Source organism: Rousettus aegyptiacus, unplaced genomic scaffold (assembly GCF_014176215.1).
Source record: "Rousettus aegyptiacus isolate mRouAeg1 unplaced genomic scaffold, mRouAeg1.p scaffold_m13_p_3, whole genome shotgun sequence".
In the NCBI taxonomy this organism is placed as follows: domain Eukaryota; kingdom Metazoa; phylum Chordata; class Mammalia; order Chiroptera; family Pteropodidae; genus Rousettus; species Rousettus aegyptiacus.
The window spans coordinates 70,774,333-70,793,671 of NW_023416306.1; the positions used below are offsets into that span (position 1 = coordinate 70,774,333).

The following is a 19,339-nucleotide window of genomic DNA, read 5'->3' on the forward strand; positions in this document are numbered from 1 at the left end:
AGTTAATGCGAGTACTGGATTCCAACATGCGGAGCTACGAGGTGCAAACCGTTACGGTATATCGTGTCTCCGCGGTAGTTTAATCGACTCTTTAGGAAGCCCTTGGTTGTTCTTTTTGAATGCTGCGCGTAGGTCGATAAAAAGAGAGTAGCTGATTTCAATAGTGTTTATTCTGAAACCAACTCTACCTTAAATGTTATGTAGCCGCGGACAATTTAATCAGTCCAAGCCAGCAACCGTGGCAAGTCTTCCAATTGGCGCGATTACAAGGAGAACCAAGAATCTTTTAAAAAATATACGTGCCAAAGAACTGGAGTTAAGTTCCTAGAGGTACGGCTATGTAAAGCTTTGGTGACTCACTAAAGCAAGTGGGGAACTGGGGGTCTTAGCACTCGAAGGACACAGAAGAAACAGAAAAGTTGAGGGGCTGGCGGAGTATCGCCCGCAGACTTTTATTTGATTGGCGGAACCACTTAGACTTTTCTTTATGGCGTCACCGGGTACCTGCCTGTAGAAAGGCCCGGTCCCCGTGACGTCACGACTCATTGACCAATGATAGGCCTCAGTCTGCGGGCCCCGAGGAGGGTTGTGGGCCCTTTTTTGTGAATGAAGCTCCACGGAACAGCCCTCCTGGGGTCCCCGGGCGCCGCGGCCCGCTGTTCTCGGGCGCCTCCCCAGCAGCGTCCGCGGCCGCGGTGGGCGTGCGCGGTTACCGGGGGCAGCCCCAGCCGCCCGCGGCAGCACGGTCGTCTTGGCCGCACCAGCGGGCTGCGGGCACCTGGGAGCGGGCTGGGGGGCGCTGGCAGCGGCAGGAGGCGCTGTAGCCAGGGTTGCGGCTCGGGTCCCGCTGCGGCCGCAGGAGGGAGCAGGGCAGGCGCGGTGGGCCCGGCCCCTCCTTCGGCTCCTGCTCGGCCGCCTGCTGCTGGGCTCCGCCGGCGCCCGCCGTCCCCGCAGGGCCGCTCCGCGCTCGCTGCCCTGAGCGCCCGCGCGCGGGGCTGGCGGGGGCTTCGGCCGGCTAGCGGGCGCGCGGGGCCATGGTTGTGGCCCCCTGACGGGCCGCGGCTGCCTCCATGAAGCGAAAGAACGAGCGGCGGCCGAACTGGGCCGCCGCGCCCCCCTGCTCGCGGCGCTGCTCGTCGTCCTCGTTGGGAGTGAAGAAGAGCCGCAGCTCCACGTCGCAGGAACTGCATCGCCTGGACCAGCCGGAGGACCTGTACCTGGACATCACCGGTGAGCCGGCAGGCGAGCGCGTGGCAGGGCGCCCTGGACACGCGGCGCCCCGAGTGTGATGGTCCCAGCGCGTCTACCTCCCCCGGCATTAGAGTCGCCTGCACCCCCACCCCCATAAGAGCCGGCCACACCCCCTTCAAAAACGGCTCCAGGGGAGCGCCCCCCTACCCCGAGTTGCCATTTGCGTTTGTGGGGAGTTGTAACTTTATCCATTTGGCTCCCTCCTACCCCAGGAAGGTGGGCCGAGGGTCACCTTTCTAAATGGCTGGCGTCAACTCGGCGCCTCGGGCTTTTTCTAAGTTCGGGTTGATACTGCCTCCTGGGCTTGCCAGCTCCGTTGGCCCTCAGGGCAGTCTGAACCTCCGAGTCACCCCAGAGGATTCCCCGAGCGCTTGGAACATGCCCGCAGGGGAGCTGCCTTGTTTGTGTGGCGTTTGCCAGACCTCCCCTGCTCTGTAGGAAATGGAGTCCCGCCTGGGGCGGCGTGCCCCGGCGGGGCCCAACAGCCGCCTGCTAGCCCTGGTCCTCAGTGCACCGCCCTCTCCCCAGCGCGCGCACGCGGTCATTCCCCTCCCCGGCTTCAAGAAGCTACATGTCACGTGGATGACATTTGAACTGGTCGGCGTGCTGAATGTCCAGAGTTGTCACTTTTGAGAAATTGTAGCCAGCCACCGCAGGTAGAAAAGCGGCCCGTTGATAACCTGTTTTATTATTAGTGCTGATTCTACAATTCTCAAAGGCTAATAAATACAACTTGGCAGCTGTTAGGTTTGCCAGGATTGACACTGAAGCATGTAAAGGCATTAAGTGCGACGATGTATGTGGAAACGCTTTGTAAACAGCATAGCCGTCTACAGTTCTGAGAGAATTTGCAGTCCGTTTTCTGTGGCGCCTAATGTGTAAATCTTGTGTAAACCTCGGCGTGTCTGGGGTTTTTATAATCTGTTTTCTGCCCTTAGCCTTTGATGCACCAGGTGAGCTGGAGCGGTCAGAACATTAATTTAGAAACTGTTCAGACAAACACAGAAATGTGGTATAAATTACTTTCCAGGTTGATGGACAGTTGGAAACTAAGGTCCATTTTTTAAAAAACTGAGAGTAGAGCGGAAGGTCTCTCAGAGTTGGTGTGTGGCCTTTGGTGCAGAGGAGGGAGGAGGAAGTGATTGTCTTAAATCTCTGTCCCCAGCTAGCACCTACCGGGTCCACGATAGCGTGTACTGTTGTAGAAGGTGAGGCTAGCTTGCTGATGAGACTAGGTCCCCCACCACCGGGTGCACTCCTTTGTGATGGCCTTGCAGAGGAGGACTGGGGATGGAGGACCCACACATTCCTTATGCTTTTGTTATTTATACCCCTTCGAAGGAACTTCTTTAATAGCGTTTAATTTTAGAGCAAGTAATGCACAGAACTTAATTCTAAAGGTACACAGGAGAATATAGTGAAAAGTTGGTCTCAGCCACCAGGTGAACTTCCTCAGAGGCGATGCGTGTTCCTAGTTTCTTATGAAACTTCCCACAAATAGACTATGAGTGCATACATGTAGATATTCTCCACGGTAGCATACAGCATCTTGTTTTGCACATTATTTTTTTCTTCACACTATTCCTTAGCAGACTGATTGTATTAGTACAGGCAAAACTGCCTAATTGGCTGTTAATTACTACTTAGGCCAAAGTAGATATGGTGAAACAGTATATGTGGATTTAAATATGTATATGTTTTATAATTTGTTTAGACAGCTCCCTACAAAGAAACATTTAGGTGGCTCTAATCAAAAAGGAAATTTTTGACAACAAAGTCATTGGAATAAATCTTCCTCTTCCTTCATGGAGATAAAATGCAATGTGGCTGGCTTTCCTGAGACAGCGGCCAATGGATTAACTTCAGAAAATATCACAAGGAGAATATTGAGGAAAGAGTTGGTGCATTGTATAAAATCAGAATGCTATTATTTAGATTACAAGCTCATACAGTGGAAGGGTCCAGCCTCAGTGTAAGTTAAGTTCATTCCTGGGAAGTAAGGGAGTCAATTTCTCCAGGTAGTCCCTTAGTGACAGACAGTCTTAGCTTTCTGGGAAAACAATAGTAAATTGGTCTGTTTCAGTGTGATATACAAGACAAATTGAAGTGACTTTGGATGCAGGGTGTGAGTTTTTATTGGCCTTGTAGGGAAGACTTGAGGCCTCATCCTTGGCAAATGACAAACTGGTCCCATTCCTGCTTAACTTGTTTTTCCTTCAGTCATCGTTTTCTTAACTTAAAAAGCAATGCATGCACATTTTTAGAGTTACATGGTACCAAAGGAGATACATAGATATAGTCTCCCTTCCCAGTAGTATTTTCTTGTTTTTCAGTTTTTTAAAAATGTATCTTCAAGTTTCTGCAAATTGTGCCATACCAGCAAGAGCAGTCCTCTTTTTAATGGTTGCATGTATTGTACTGTATGGCTGAAGTGTAATTTATTTAATGGTGATAGGTACTTGCAGGTTTTTCAGTCCCTACTGCAAATGGCTGTAGTAGCATCAGTGTGCATGTCAACCTACATGTGTGTCTGTATCTGTAAACTAGAAGTGAAGAGGCTGGGCCAAAGTATATATAGGTTTCTTTATCCATCAGTGAACTTTTTTTTGGCAATTATGAATAATGCTGCTATGAACATTTCATGTACAAGTTTTTGTATGAACATGTTTTCAGTTCCTTTGGGTATATATCTAGGAGTAGAATTGCTGAGTTGGTCGCATGATAACTCCGTGTGTAGTCTTTCGAGCCAGACTTTTTTCCAGAGTGGGCTGCATTACCAGCATTCCCATCAGTAATGTACCAGTTATTCTACATCCTCGCCAGCGCTCGTTGTAGTATTGTGAAGATTCTTTCCTATTGTGGTTGATTTGTAAGAATTAATGCACGTTATCACTTCTGCCCACTCTGCCTTTAAATTCATTAAAAAAATTTTCTTCTTTAGTCCTTCAACATTTTTTATTGCAGCTATTTTATCATTACTTTGAATTCCCATAGATCCCAGGTTATTTAATGTGTGTGCATTTAATATAGAATGCTTAATGCCTATTTTTGTTCCTATAGTCCTCTGTTATGTGGTTACTATTTAGTTTCTAGCCAGACATCCCACTACAGTGGGCATTTACTCTTTACTAGGAGCATACAGATGTGGGTTTTATTCCCACTCTGACCCCATCAAGCTGTCATTGACATTTCACTCAGTTTTTGTCATGTGCAGTGACATGGATTTTTACCTGAGCTGTACTCCTGGTGCAGTTGTAATGTATCGTGCAAAAAAGAAAGGTCATAAATACAGTTTAAACTGTATACTGAGTAAAGATAAGAATGAGTTATCAGTCAAGGAAGTTGGATGAAGAAGGGAAGTCGGATTTGGAACTAGATAATTCTCAAGATGGGAGAATTACTGAAGGAAATAATGTTGGGCACAGTGAAATTTTTTATTTTCCTGTTGAACCTCTTTGTGGCCAGAAGTCAGAATCTTTTTGATCTCCATATTCTTATCCCTTAAATAGGGCCCTCCATAAATGACAGTGTGCATTCTCCTTTCCTCCTTATTAGCACAGGAAAAACATTTTAAAGGACACTACTGCATAATCTGTTTGATAATTTATAAGATTGATAAACTTAAACTTATTTTTTAAGTTTCTAATTAGTAAATTGGTACTAACTACTGGCTAAAAAGGATTCTCGGTGGTTTGTCTGAAAAACGTTTCTTTTTCAGTGTCTGTCATGATAGTCTATTTTTTATAGAGTGTCTATATTATAACAGTAAAACATTTTATTGAAGAAGCTTTAGTTGAGGTCGGAATTGTTATCTGAAAGCACTGGTAAATGATCTATTGGATACCCATCAAATAAAATGAAGCAGATACAGCCACCCTTTCCCCCCTTCTTTTTAGAATTAAAAAAAATCACACTAGACATCGTTAGATGAGGAAAATTTATTCATTAATTCAAGAGGTATTTATTGAATGCTTACTATGTAAAATAGTCATGCATATTCATTTTTTGCAGTGATTGAAGTATATTTTTCTTGATAGAAAAGGAATGCTGTTACCTGGGGCACTGATTCAAGGAGAAAATAAATTCATTTTTCTTCAAGAGTTTCGTGTAGTAGATTATTGAGGTTCAGTAATTGAAGCTCATCAAAGTTATGTAGTATTTGTTTTTCTTATGATTTCTCTACTTTTAAATTTGTGTATAATGTGTATTGGTTTTCTTGATTTATGTGCTTGCTTAATTCTTCAAAATCTTTTACTGCTGGTGGTGTCATGTTATCTGCTTTAAGTCTCATTTCTTAGGCATTCCAGCACCACACACAGACAAAAACATAATACAGTTTTAACATTAGTGCTTCAATAGGTATGTGGTCACTACTCTTTAGCATCTGGCCACGCACCCCACTATAGAGTGAATGGCTGGGTATAGAGATGAGGAGAAAATGGAATAACTGGGTTACAGAGGTGGTACTAATGCCAGGAGTTGCCAGTCAGTGCATATGAACTTCTCTGTGCCTTTAAATGGGAGTAAATTTCCCCAGTTCCTGTTGTGACTCCGAATTTTGGGGATGGGAATGACATTTCTCAGAAGTTTCTCAGCTAGTCTCTGGGGATCTTCGAATTGATAGGACAGGTGTTTTGTTTATGGAAAGATTTTTCAAGTGATCATCTAGAAATATAACAACCATCCACTTTCCCTTCTGAGGAAGCCATGGCCCCAGAGTTAAGTAATTTTGGCCAAAATGATGGTTTCTTTTTGGGAAAGCTGTGACTACCTAACTTCTGTTCTTTCTGACAGATAAAGCTGCTTCACAGAGTTGTGCATAAATGGTTTATTGAACATCTGCTAGTTAGTCCTGTGCTACTTAGGCTGGTAGGAAGATGTCATAATAGGTGCTCCACAAGTATATCTGTAAAGTTGAATTTAGAGAGATGAATAATTACTTAGTGAATTTGGAAAAATGAGCAAACTAAGTATGCAATTCAGGTCTTTTAGAGCTCATGGTGTTCTCCAATTTGGCTGTCATCACAGCCCAGATTTTCCAGATATTTCATTCATTCAACAAATGTGTACTGTGCCAGGCTATTTTTTTTTTTTCCTCAAGTGCTAAAAATAGGTCACTGCTGGAGATAGTCCCTGATCTCATGGAGTTTGTTTTCTGGGTTAAGTGAGAAAATAAAACTTGTAGGGTCTGAGGGGGAACCAGTATATAGAAGAACCATCTTGTGGTTGAAATCTTTGGGGAAGAAAAATTTTGTTGGATAGAGTTTTTGCAGAGCTAATTTTGCTGGTTAGGCATGAGGACACCAGGGAAAGCTAGCATGTCTGCCCACACGGGGATTGAACACAGCCGGATTATTAACCTTTGGAATCATGATTTCCCCATCTGTTTAAAAATAAAGAGTCTGAAGACTTATTGGGAGGATGAAATGAAGGGGCAGGATAAGAAATGCCTGGCTTGGTGCCTTGCTGACAGCAAGGGCTCCATCGATGATCCCTAATATTACAGGTGGGGCAGCAGTGGGCCATGCTGGTGAAGCAAGGACAGACTGAGACAGTCATCAGAAGCAGACATTTCCCAATACATGTACTTGCACAAAAGGTTCAGTGAATCAGCACAGTGAAAATGCAGTGTGTTCCTCTCTCTGATTCTAAGCGTAATCTTCAGGGCACAAACACTCCAGATGAGGCTGGTTTAGTGTTTGTCAGAGCAGCAGAGAAGGCTTGGCACCTTGTTAATTTTCTGCCTTGAGAAAAAAATGTGAAGGTTTCTCTTTAAAGATTCTTTGTAAGAGGAAGAATAAACCCAAATGCTTTCTTTGTTTTTGAGACTATTATGTATTTTTATTATGCTGAAGAGTTTTTATATTGCTTAATATTAAATTGCAGCTAAGCTTATTGAAGGGTCTTCACAAAGATGAGAAGGCTTCATGGGAGAGCCTTGGGTAGAAGGTTATAGAAAATAAATACATTAAGTTATTAAATTATTTACTGAAAGAATATAAATTTTTCAGCGTGGTTAATTTAAAGCATGACTGTGCTCTAGTACATCTGTTTTAAGAGAGTATTACACAGATCCAAAAGATTTGAAACTAGTGGTGCAGATTACTGGTAGACTAGGCATTTTTTTGGTGGGGAGGGGATTAAAACAAATTGCCTTTCAAAAGACCTTTCCGTGCTTAATATGTAGCACAAAGACCCAATTTATTTGAAAGGTGTGGACGTTGACATAAATAAGACATAAATTAAATCTTTAAATCTATTTTTTATTCTACTGGGAAAAAATAATTTTAATAGCTGGTCTTTAGTTTTCCTTCTCAGCTTCGCTATGGAATATTTTTAATTTTAGTTAATCCTTTAAGATCCTTCACATTAAAATTACTTTTATAATTATCTGTAAGTTGAAAAGCATGACCAGAGTGGTTTATTTGAATATTTCAAAGCAGTTCCTCACTTAGGACAGGCGTCTTTATGAGTGAGGTAAGTAGGTGCAGGGTTGTTGTGGGCAAAAAGTGGAGAGATTGTATGGGAGATTGTATTGGTTTAGGCAGGAGCTAACCAATCTTCAAATATTATTTCTTTACATTATTTGGTCTTTAGCTTCTGAGGTTAGTCACTTAATTTCTAGAAGTGCTGACTACATATGAGGCAGAATTACCTTTGAAAACATTTCCCAAGATAAAATTTATTTTAACTTCCTAAATACAAGAATATTTAACTGGAATGTGTACGTCTCATCTGCATTCTGGAGTTTATGTGAAAGTTTTACGCCCTTCTCTCTCTCTTTTTTTTTTTCTATAGCTTTTCATGGATACTGCTCCAACAAAGGTATTCAGATCATTGACTCTACTTTGCAGTTCTTTCTGATGATTTTTAAACTGTAGATTTAATCTGTTAGTTGTGATTCTTGGTTCCGTCTCTTCCTGTTTGCTTGTCTTAAATTTAGTTTTAGGTAGCAGATTCAGTTTTCTATAACTGTAGAGTATCTTTTGTATGTTTACGACTTAAGTTGAAATATGTCTTTACATGAAAAGTTGTGTTGGTTTCTGTGTCTAGGTAATGCTGAAAGTAGTTTTTGTGATATCTTATTGGGTTAAATTTGAATGCTATGTTTTGGATGGTGGATATTTTTGGTAATACTAAACTTTTTCTGTTTTAATTGAATTTTACTTTTATAGGCTCTTGCTGAAAGGATACTTAGAATGAATTGTTATAACAGCTATTCTTGATTTTTTCCCCACCCCTAGATTATTTCTAAGCATTTCTTTGCTTAATGGAGAGGCTTATGTCTTATTTACTATGTTTGACAGGAGGGAAATGTCATGAAATGCCAACCTCAACTTTTGGGAACAGGGAAACTTTACAGTTTATTTTTTAAAAGAATTTTTAAAAGTATTCTGATTCCCTTTGGTTTTCAAGTTTCTCAAGTAAGGCCAGTTATCAAAAGAACAAATCCGAATGGCCCCATATGTACTTTCCTAATTTATGAAAAGATTTCAGACCGTCCTCTTGGTCTTTTATTCAGCTCTTTTAATTCTTAGTGTTATTATTCTAGAAGAGCAGTTCTCTTAGAATGATTTTTCACCTGTTATTTCAAAAATTGGGTCTCCTTGTCTTTGAGTCTGAAAAGCTAAGGAAGCTAGGCTGGGTAAATTCATTCTAACTGTGTAATATCTCATATTGAATTTATTTCTCAGGTAGTTCACTTTTATACCATTAAAATTTGGTTGGCAGTATACTGTTCACAAAAGGAAAACATCGTGTACCTCATGTCGATGATGTTTGTTGTTCTTTTGAATTCTAATTGGAAAGTAAGATTACTTCCTTGGCACTGCTATGTAATTCATGATTGATCTTTTTATACCCAGTCCTTAATGCTATAATATCATTACAGATTCTGAATTCTGCAAGGCCCTCTATTTTAGGGCCATCACAGCTGAATCATTCTCTGCATTTTGCTCATTTATACTCTTGTATTTGTATGAATTGTGCTATGGAATTAATTAGTGTATCCATTCAACAAATATTTATTGAGCAACTACTTTGAGCAAGGGATTGGGCCAAGTATTATTGAGGAAGGAAGAAGGGGATGTGAAGATTTATAACGACCTGCTCTTTATCCCTGAGAGATTAAGTCATCATCTCAATGAAGACAGGTAATGAAGGAATCAGTCATTATGTAGTTTTGCTCTCTTCTTCATTGAGACTGTGTCGGTTTGAAAGAATTTTGTGATAGAATTGTCACTCGATAATTCCTACAAGAAGAGAATTATTTTTTCTAATATGTGGTGAGAATAGTTTGTCTTACGGTGTCGTGTGTGTGTGCGCGTGCGTGCATGTGTGTGTGTGTTGTGTGTTAACTGTTAAAAGAAACCAGGGTAAAAAGCTTCATTTTGGTATATAACTAACTAATCATATATACTGAATGCATATAGTTAATAATATACTATACTCTAATATACTAAAAACCCTATCTCTGCTAAAACAGCCAAACTGAAAGGTCTGCATTCCAATTAATTCTTCATCTCTAATTTGAATCTCAAAGTATCCCAGAGGATATAATTTAAAATGAGATATCTTGTTTATTCTTAAGAATACATTACTTATTGGTAAGAAGTAACAGAGCGCCTAATAAGCCTAATATTGCTTCCTAAATTGAAGGCACTAAAGATGAAGATTGCTAAATATTTTAAGAACTGGATTTGGTGTGTGTGACTTGATCTGAAAAGCATTCTGATTTTCACATTCTTTTGTAGGTGCTGAGGAAGAATTGCTTTGACATAAATGTATAACAGTTAATATTATGGTTTTACATTTTTGGGAGCTGTTCAGTCTGTTCTTGGAATTTTTTTATTGTAATACTATCATTAGATAGCTTGTTAGAAGCACCTAATACCTGAACTAAAGCATCTGAAGATGTATTTCTTTCCTTTTTTGACAGTAAACTGTCAAAGAAGCTTAGAATTTAGCTAGCAAACACAACTGAGATCGGAATTTTTAACTTCACTATTAATACTACATTCTAATTTTAAACTATTGTGACTGAAAGGGCTTAAAGCACAAATTCACTCAGGATATGTTTGAATGCATTTATGGTCTCATCCTTGCAATGGTTGTTTGTTCCAAGAGCTACAATAGAGATTGCAGATTTGACCCATGATCTCTGGGAAATGACATCAGTACACAAAACTGGGCGATCATGTCCATATTCATATCCATATCTATATTGCACAGAGGAGCTTATCTAATATCTAAATGTCATGGACACTCAGTGATGGATGCCTCTGATGAATGGGATCTTTGGAAAGGAGGCTTAGGCTATTGTTTTAAAAGGCTCATATTTTCCTCTAGAACAAGCAATAACTTATTCTTGATCGCAGTAATATACAAGTCTCTGCTTTCTCTCAAGTGTCTTCTGACAGCACCGTTGCCCCTACTGTGGTGGCAGTGTGTGTGTGTGTGTGTGTGTGTGTGTGTGTGTGCGCGCGCAGGGAGGTGACTGCTGGGATTGGGGATAGACTCTGCCTCGGCTTGGGGAAAATATCCTCTTCATAACCCCCAGACCTGTCTTACATTCTGCCAGTAACAAGCAGTAAGACATGGTATCTAATCCAAATTAAATAACAACTTTGCTCCAAAATGAAAAAATACTTTAATGAAATCTCTCTTAATTTGGAGGGCAGGAAACAGAATATAAACCTTCAGCATCCCTTATCTGTTAGGACCTATTCAGATTATTTTGATCAAATAAATTTTTAGAGGTTAAATTTGTGGATTCAGAGGACAGCTATTTCCAGGTACAGTGTTAAAGGAATGTTTTTTCTTAATGTGACACTTTGGGAAATTTCCAAAATAAAAATGTGGGATATTTTGAAGGCTAAGCAATAAACTTGGACTTTTTTTTTTTTTTTAATCAAAGCTTTGGAGTAAGCACTCTTTTAAAATGGTTTCAGAAAACAAATCTTATACTAACAGATTTGTGAATTAGATTATTAAGTTTTATTGTTTTATGCCACAAAGCAATTTCTAATGCCAGTTTCTTATATATCTGTTACACACCCCATTTAACTTAATCGTGTGCAGTGCTGCTTTATTGTAATTATTATCTTCAAAATATCTTACTAAGAATAAGTAGGCTTATATAAAACTGTTGTCAATGTCTTGTTTTGAGTTCTCCCAGAACAGACTGAGTCAAAGACTCCAACACAAGTACAGTTGACCCTTGACCAACACTAACATTTGCAGCGCCCGCCCAAGCACAGTCAAAAATCTGCATATAACTTTTGATTCCCCCCAAACTTAGTTGTTCCTTGGTATCTGTGGGGGATAGATCTAGGACCCTCTAGGTTACAAAATGCCACGGATGCTCAAGTTCCCTATGTAAAATGCTGTAGATCAGTGTATACAGTGTGCCCTGCATTCACAGATTCCTCCTAACCACAGATTGAAAACAGTACAGGTAGTTATTGAAAAAAGTACAGGTAGTTATTGAAAAAAATCTCTTGTAAATGGGCCCATGCAGTTCAAACCCTTGTTATTTACCCATTTCCCATTTGCCCTGAGAATACTTGCCAGCGGCACTTGTGGCTATAACGTTTACCTCAAGATAACTCGCAGAAATTACAGTCCTAACCTTACTCTCAAAGTTTGCCACGAAATATCTTACGTTTATTATTATTTTCGCATCACTCTAGTACATCGATAGTCTGGAAACAAATGACATCATTCTATTTATAGCATTCTGTTTTTAGTAGTGTTATTTCCATTTACAGAATTTAGTAATTCTCCATCACTGGAATGTCACATCCTAGAAAACAGCATTCTTGCGTGTAATGTTAACATCGTTCTCAAACAGTTGTTAGCTGAAGATTCATTTGAGGAATCTGATTTATGTATACATTTCTGTTATACTAGGATTAGACAAGTTCTTTTTAGAAACAACTCTAATAACAGTTTTTATATTTTATTTTCACATTGAAAACTAGATTTGCATCAGCCTCAAAGAACGTGTTTATGTAAAATTAATCATGGCAGTGAGCTGTACTTTTTTTAAAACAGAAAATGGGTTAAGGGTCAATTGTACTTTCTTTGGGAGATGATCGCAGGAAGCTCTCCAAGGGGAGTTGGGAAGTGAGAGGGTTGGGAAGGTCAGCCATAGATGGCTCATTATTAAGCAAGTTAATACTGTGGTAGCTAGATTTCAATCCCATAGGGGAAATCTGAGAGCCAGTATGGGACAGATGAGGGTCGAGAGGCCTGGGATACTCCTACATTATTAACTTGAGGATGAGCAATAATTTTGAAGTACTGCGAGGGTAGCCACAATGGGCTCTGTAGGCCAGAGAAAGCCCTGAAAGAAATGTTGGTGCAATTGGAAAGTGTGCTGAAACGGGGAGAATTATGGGTAGAGCTCTTACATAGTGCCTCCTGTAGTGTTACGGTATTGTTAATTTTTTTCTGTGTGCTTTTAGTGCTATTATTATAAGTTTTTAGCTAGTTAGCATTCCACCATTATCCCGAGTTGAGTGGGTCAGTGTCACTGTGTTGTGTCCTGGTGGAGCACTTTCGATAGCAAATGTCGAGAAAAGGAAAGCAGGGTGGGATTGTTAAAACCAGTGCAAGAGTACTAAGCTGGTTAAAACAGGTTTAATGAGGCCTTTGCAAGGAATGTTTAAGGAAACTAAGATCAGTATGCAGTTAAGGATGGTTTGAAGTTCTTTGATTTTTATGAAAGGCTTTATGAACATCACTGTAGCTTGGGGGTTTGACTAAGCAATTGTGTGGTTAGCATCTAGAGGAATTATGGGCAGAGATGCTCCTGACTTCAGTGATGGTGAAGTAATTGGAAGAGCTGAGCCATTGCCAATGTAGAGTGCCAGGCCTGGATCTCCATGGAGACTTTGCTGATTCTGTACAGGAACTTCTCATCCCAGCTAAATAGAGTTTGTGTGTGTGTGCGAAGTCAGCTACCTTATGTCATTTGTTTCTACTAAAAGCAGATAACAAGTTTTATTTACTCTTGGGAATGTTGCAAGATAAATAAGTCTACTGACTTAATAGCTCAAGAGTTTATAATCTGTGTATCATATGTGTGTGCAAAGTGTTACACAGATACAAAGTAGGGAAATCACAGTTTACAATATGTGGTGTAAGTGCTATTTTCCTACCTTTTTGGATGCTTTCCCCATATTATTAAAGCCTTGTACAGTCCCTTTTCATTTTTCTTTGGAAATAATAATTTAGTCTACTGTTCTTAGTGGAGGGGGAAATGTCATACTGCTAATCTTGTGAGAGGCGGAATTTAACACTGCTGAAGCTTTCACATGGAATTGAGATTCAATAATAAAAGCCTTGAGTTTGAAAGCATTAGAAGTAATTTTTCTTCATTTTCTTGAATATCAGTGGGCAGCTTTTAGAACTTGCTTGAAAAAGTAGTGCTGGTGATCTTTCCCACCCTTTAATCAATCATATTCCATGTTTTAGAAGTGTATTCATGATTCTGGGTTCATGACATTCATCATTGGTCCTTGTAAGGCCCCTGTAGTAGGTTTTCTGTATTATAGAAATGGGGCCCACTAAATAATACTCAGTTTACTCTTTCACCTAGAGCTGTCTTTTTTCATTTTATTTATACTTTATAGATAATACATGCACATGGTTCAAAATTTGAAAGATACGAAAGAGTAAACAGCACAGAGTAAGATTTCCACTTTCCCCATCATCTATTTTCCCTCTTCAGAATCAGACATAACTAACCTCTCCTGTGTCTGCCTTACCAGAGATTTTTCTATATATTTATTTTACAAATACATATGTGTGTACAGATGTATTATGTATGTTTGTATCCTCATGCAAATTACAGCACATTATTCCCCCTGTTTCTGGGCCTTGGTTTTTTCCACTGCTCTTTCATTACTCAGCACAGAATTGGAACAAAGGGAGCTGGAGGATCCTAATGGAGGATGCTTTCAAGCTGCTTGAGATGTGATGATAATTGGCTCTGGGTTATCAATATCTGCTCGATGCTAAGGCCCATGCTAAGACCTGTATCTCACCTTCACTCCTAAATAAAGTTTCTAAGATACAGGTGCTCATTATTAATATTTAAACACACACACACACACACACACACACACACACACACACACACACACACAGAAAGAAAAGAAAAGAAAAAGTCGGTGATCCTACAAGCAAGGATGTTTTCTCAGTCAATTTAGACTTGTTTTTCTATTAATAACAAGCCCTCCTTACTGCCCCCAGCCTCAATATCAGCAGCTTAAAATAAAGATTTAATTCTTGTTTCAGTTTCTCATCCACTGTGGGGAAGCAGGGGCTTCGGCTTACTGTAATTGCTTGGGATCTAGGCTAATGAGCAGCCCTGGTCTCTAACATTGGTGATCCCTGTGCTGGAGAAAAAAGGGTGCTGTGAAAGGTCTTGAATCAGTAATTAAGTGCTCGTTTCCACTCAACTCATTGGCCAGAATTCATCACATGGTTCTCCCCAATCACGGAGGGACAGGAATGTGACTGTTAGGCCTGGAGCCAGAAATATTTGTTGAACAACTTTACCGACTACCACATTTAGCCTTTCAGGTTGCTCAGTGCATATTTATATACATCATATCTCTGTGATGTTTTTATATCAACAAGATAAATATTATTTATCATTGCTTTTTACAGTCAAATCTTTTATTGTCAATAATGTGTCTAAATATATGGCTCAGTGGATGCATATTATTCCATTGTATGGATAGATAATAATATATTTATGTCCTTGGGGCTCATGCATTGAGGAAGATGTATATGACTTCATTTCCATAAAATAGGGTTTAGGGGTTATAGACTTTCCCAGGCAGGACATGGAGTCCTGTCGTGGTCTCTAGGTTGTAAACAAAAACTCTTATTTAAAATAACTCCTCTTAATCCCTTTTGTCCCTTTATAAAGTACCTTTCTGTAATTTTTTAAACTTGATGTTTTAGATAGGTAAATACATTCACGAGGTTCTGAGACAAGTGTGAACAGTCTCTGCTCTTACCTGTCTAGTTCTTCCCACCCTACTATCCCCCAGGGGTTTTAGTTCTTGTGTTTATTCAAGTTTTTAAAAACGCATTTATATAAAATATTCTTTTAAAACTGTTGTTTTGGCAAACTTTATTTTGGAATAATTTCATATTTACAGAAAAGTTGCAAAGATGATATAGAGAGCTTCTGTATATCCCTCACCCATTTCCCCTAACGTTATTATGTATTATCAGAGTACACTTGTCAAAACTAAGAAGCTAACATTGATGTGAACTATTAACTAAACTCCAGACTTAATTTGGATTTCCCCATAAATATCTTTTTTTCTGTTCCAGGATACTACATTACATTTAATAGATGCTTGCCGAACTACTGATACCATATTTCATTGATTCTAAAATAAGATAAGAATGTATTATTTTAAGTACTTCAAAGAAAGAAAACATGCTGCCAGTTATAACTGTAAGTCACAGATTTTAAGATACAGCATAATTTCAGAGATGTTCAAATATGAAAAAAATAATACATCTCAGAATTGATGTAATATGATATGTCTTGGAGCTCTTTCAATTTTATAGAGAATTCCTCATTTTTTTTTTGTCTGCATAGACTTTCACTTTATAATGCACATGAGCTTTCATCAAACCCTTATTGATACTTATTGAAGTATTTTCATTCTTTAGCTATAAAAAATAATGCTCTATTGAATAACCTGTTACATATGTTGTTTCATATGTACAAAATGTATTGGGGATGAGTTTTCAAAGTAAATTGCTGAGTTAGAGGTATATTTGTAATTTCGATAGAAGTTATACCCATATACCCATTTACAATCCCAGCATTGTATGAGAAGATTTATTTATAACTTCACTAACAGAGTGGGTTACCAAATTTGGATTTTTACCAGTTTGACAGGTGGAAAATTATAGTCTCAATGTAGTTTTCATTTGTATTTCTCTTAAAAGCAAGAGTTGAGTGTATGAAACTGGCTATAAATATCTTTTGCCCATTTTTCTATTGGGCTATTGGCTCTTCCCAATTTATATACATTAGGGAAATTATTATCTGTAATGACTTATAAATATGTTTTCTATTTGTCATTGCCTTTTGATTCTCTTATAGTCATGGTCGTGATGTGTGTTTGCCCTGCAAAGTTAATAGGTGAATCTGCTATCTTTTCTCTCATGGCTTCTGGATTTTAAGTGAGAGTTGGACTCAACAAAGTAATTAAGAAATTCTCATTCATGCGTTTTCTTCCATTTCTCTTTGTCCTGGCTTTTATGCTATTGCTTTCATGCATTTTACTTATACATACGTTATAAACCCCCTCAGTACATTTTTATTACTTTCTTTAAAACAATTATCTTTTAAAGAGATTTAAATGAGAAAAATCTTACATATTTAACTCATATAGCTACCATTTCTAGTGCCCTTTATTCCTTTGTGTAGATCCAGATTTCCAACTGGTATCATTTTCCTTCTGCCTGAAGGATTTTTTTTTTTTTAATTTTTCATATAGTGCAGGTCAGCTGGTGATGAACTCTTTCATCCTTTGAATATCTAAAAAATGTCTTCATTATGTCTTTGTTTTGGAAAGATTTTTGCTTAGTGTAGAAATCAAGGTTGGCGTTTTTCTTTTTTCTTTCAAGATGTTGCTTTCAAGATGTCTTATCACTTGCTTTGGCTCCAGTCAGAAATCTGATACCTTTATATCTGCTTTTCTGTAAGTAGTATGGGCTTTTCCCTCTGGCTGTTTTCAAGATTTTTTCTTTATCATCGGTTTTGAGCAATTTCATTACAGTGATGTTTCCTTCATGTTTCTTGTGCTAGAGTTCATCCATTTAGAAAGTTTCAGCCATTATTCCTTTAAATATTTTTCTGCCTTCTTTAATACACAATTACCTGTATTTTAGGCCATTTTAAGCTGTCCCACAGTTCACTGTTGCTCTTTTCATTTTTTTGTTTAGTTTTTTTCTCTCTCTCTGTTTTATTTGGATAGGTTCACTGCCTTAAAATTCACTGATATTTTTTTCTTCTATTTTATTATCTGCCATTAATCCTATCTAGTGTGTTTTTTATCTCATAGCTTATAATTTTGACCTTCGGATAAGCTGGATTTGGGCCTTTTTTATATCATCTGTATCTCAACTTTTTTTTTAAACTGTATTTTTAAAATAATGACTCTACTGAGATATAATTCACAAAGCATAAGACCCACCATTTTAAAGTGTATATTTCAGTGGTTTTGGGGGGTAATAGTGTATTTTATGTGGTATTTAAATATTAAATTAAATCTTAAGTCTTTAAAGTATTTTTAAAATAGTATTTTGGGAGGTAAATAGATTATTTATGGGATTGCGCAGCTATCACCATAATATAATTTTAGAATGTTTTCATTTTCCCCAAAAGAAACCTTGTACCTAGTAGCAATTACTTTCCATTCCTTTCACCTCCTCCATCCGAGCCTTAGGCAACTACTAACCAACCTACTTTCTGTTACTATATATTTCCTATTTTGGATTCTTCATAAAAATGGGATTATACTATTAGTAATCTTTTCTGACTGGTTTATTTTGCTTAGCATGTTTGCAGCATGTATTAGTACTTAATGTTTGATTAGATGACTATCACATATTGTTTGTCTCTTCATTAGTTGGTGGACATTTGGGTTTTTTCACTTTTAGGTTGTTATAAATAATGCTGCTATGAACATATATATAATATATATACACACAAATTTTTAATGGACATGTTCATCTTAACTTGATGAAATACGAATACCATTATAATAACTTTTATCATCTTTCTCTAATTCTAACTTGTACGTTGGTTCTAGGTCTATTGTTATTGACTGATTATTCTCTTTATTATGATCTTGCTTTTCTGCTTTCTTGCATGCCTGGCAATCTGATTGGATGATGAATTTTACTTTAATGGGTGCTAGGGATGTTTGTCTTTTTATAAATCTTCTTGAGCTTCGTTCAGGGATGCAGATAACTTATTTGGGAACAGTTTCATACTTTCTGGTCTTGCTTTTGTGGTTTGTTAGGTGGGCCTGTATCCGTGCTTAGTACAGGGCTAATTATTCATTACTGAGGAAAGACCTTCCAGAGGTAAGAGTAATCTAGTACCCTCTGTGACTTAGGAGTTTTTACACAATAGCTGCTGAGAACAAGTACTTTCCCCAGCCTTGTGTGAGTGCCAGACACTATTAGCTCTAAACCTTTTGGGTGCTTCTTTCCTGAGCCTGTAGTAGTTTTCTCACATGCATGTTCTATGACTTTTTGCAAATCTCTGGGGTTCTCTCTCTGTGCAGCTTCCTCCTCTTTGAGACTCTGCCCTGCAAACTCTTGCTGCCTTGGTTTTCCTGGACTTAGCTGCATCTCTTCAACTCAAGGGGTCCATGGGGTTCTGCCTCAGTTTACCCTCCCTGTGCAGTGGCAGTGAGCTGGGACAACCTTAGGATTCTCCTTTTTTGTTTCTTATGTCTCAGGGATCACTGTTCTCCATTGCCTGATATCTGAGTCTTAAAAACCATTGTGCCAGGAACAGTCTGTATTCGTATTGGAGGCCTTTCAATATATTTTAATATCTGGTAGTGCTGGCTCCATTTTAGACTTTTTTTTTTTTTTTTTTAAATAGAGAAGTTTATTACTCATGGGTCCTGGAAGAGGTAGATATACACACCTGAAGGGGCCACACCAGAAGGTCAAGTCAAGGTGCCAGCAGAGAGAGCCTTTTAGACCTTTTTTAGAAAAGTCTTCTCCTAGCTATTCTTGCGTGTTAATTTTTGCATATTTTTCATATGAACTTTGGGATTAACTTGGTGATTCCATAAACAAAGAATCCTGCTAGTCATTTACATGAATATTAACTTGGAGTAAAAATGACTTTAGGATGATAACTAAGCTAGAGGCCTCACATTTCTGATTTCAAAACATAATAACAGCTATTATAATCAAAACTGTGATATTGGCATAAAGACAGACACAGACTAATGGAACAGAATAGAGCCCAGAAATAAACTCTCATATATATAGTCAGATGATAGGAAAAGGATAGTCT

The 19,339-nt window shown here is 38.6% G+C and overlaps 1 protein-coding gene across 7 annotated transcripts in view; it reads left to right on the forward strand.

The window, feature by feature from the left end:
• The first annotated feature begins 607 nt into the window (after positions 1–607).
• CDC14B (cell division cycle 14B) overlaps positions 608–19,339 on the forward strand; it is a 77,944-nt gene continuing 59,212 nt past the window's right edge. For 5 of the 7 annotated variants that reach the window (XR_001594469.2, XM_016125111.2, XM_016125110.2 and 2 more), the window contains exon 1: positions 621–1,230. Coding sequence is in view for 6 of the 7 variants with exons in the window: in XM_016125111.2 (XP_015980597.1) it covers positions 1,071–1,230 (160 nt within the window). In the remaining variant the exon portion in view is untranslated. Of the gene's footprint in view, positions 1,231–19,339 lie in introns of all 7 variants that reach the window. The other 2 variants (XM_016125114.2, XM_016125115.2) reach the window with 1 other exon arrangement.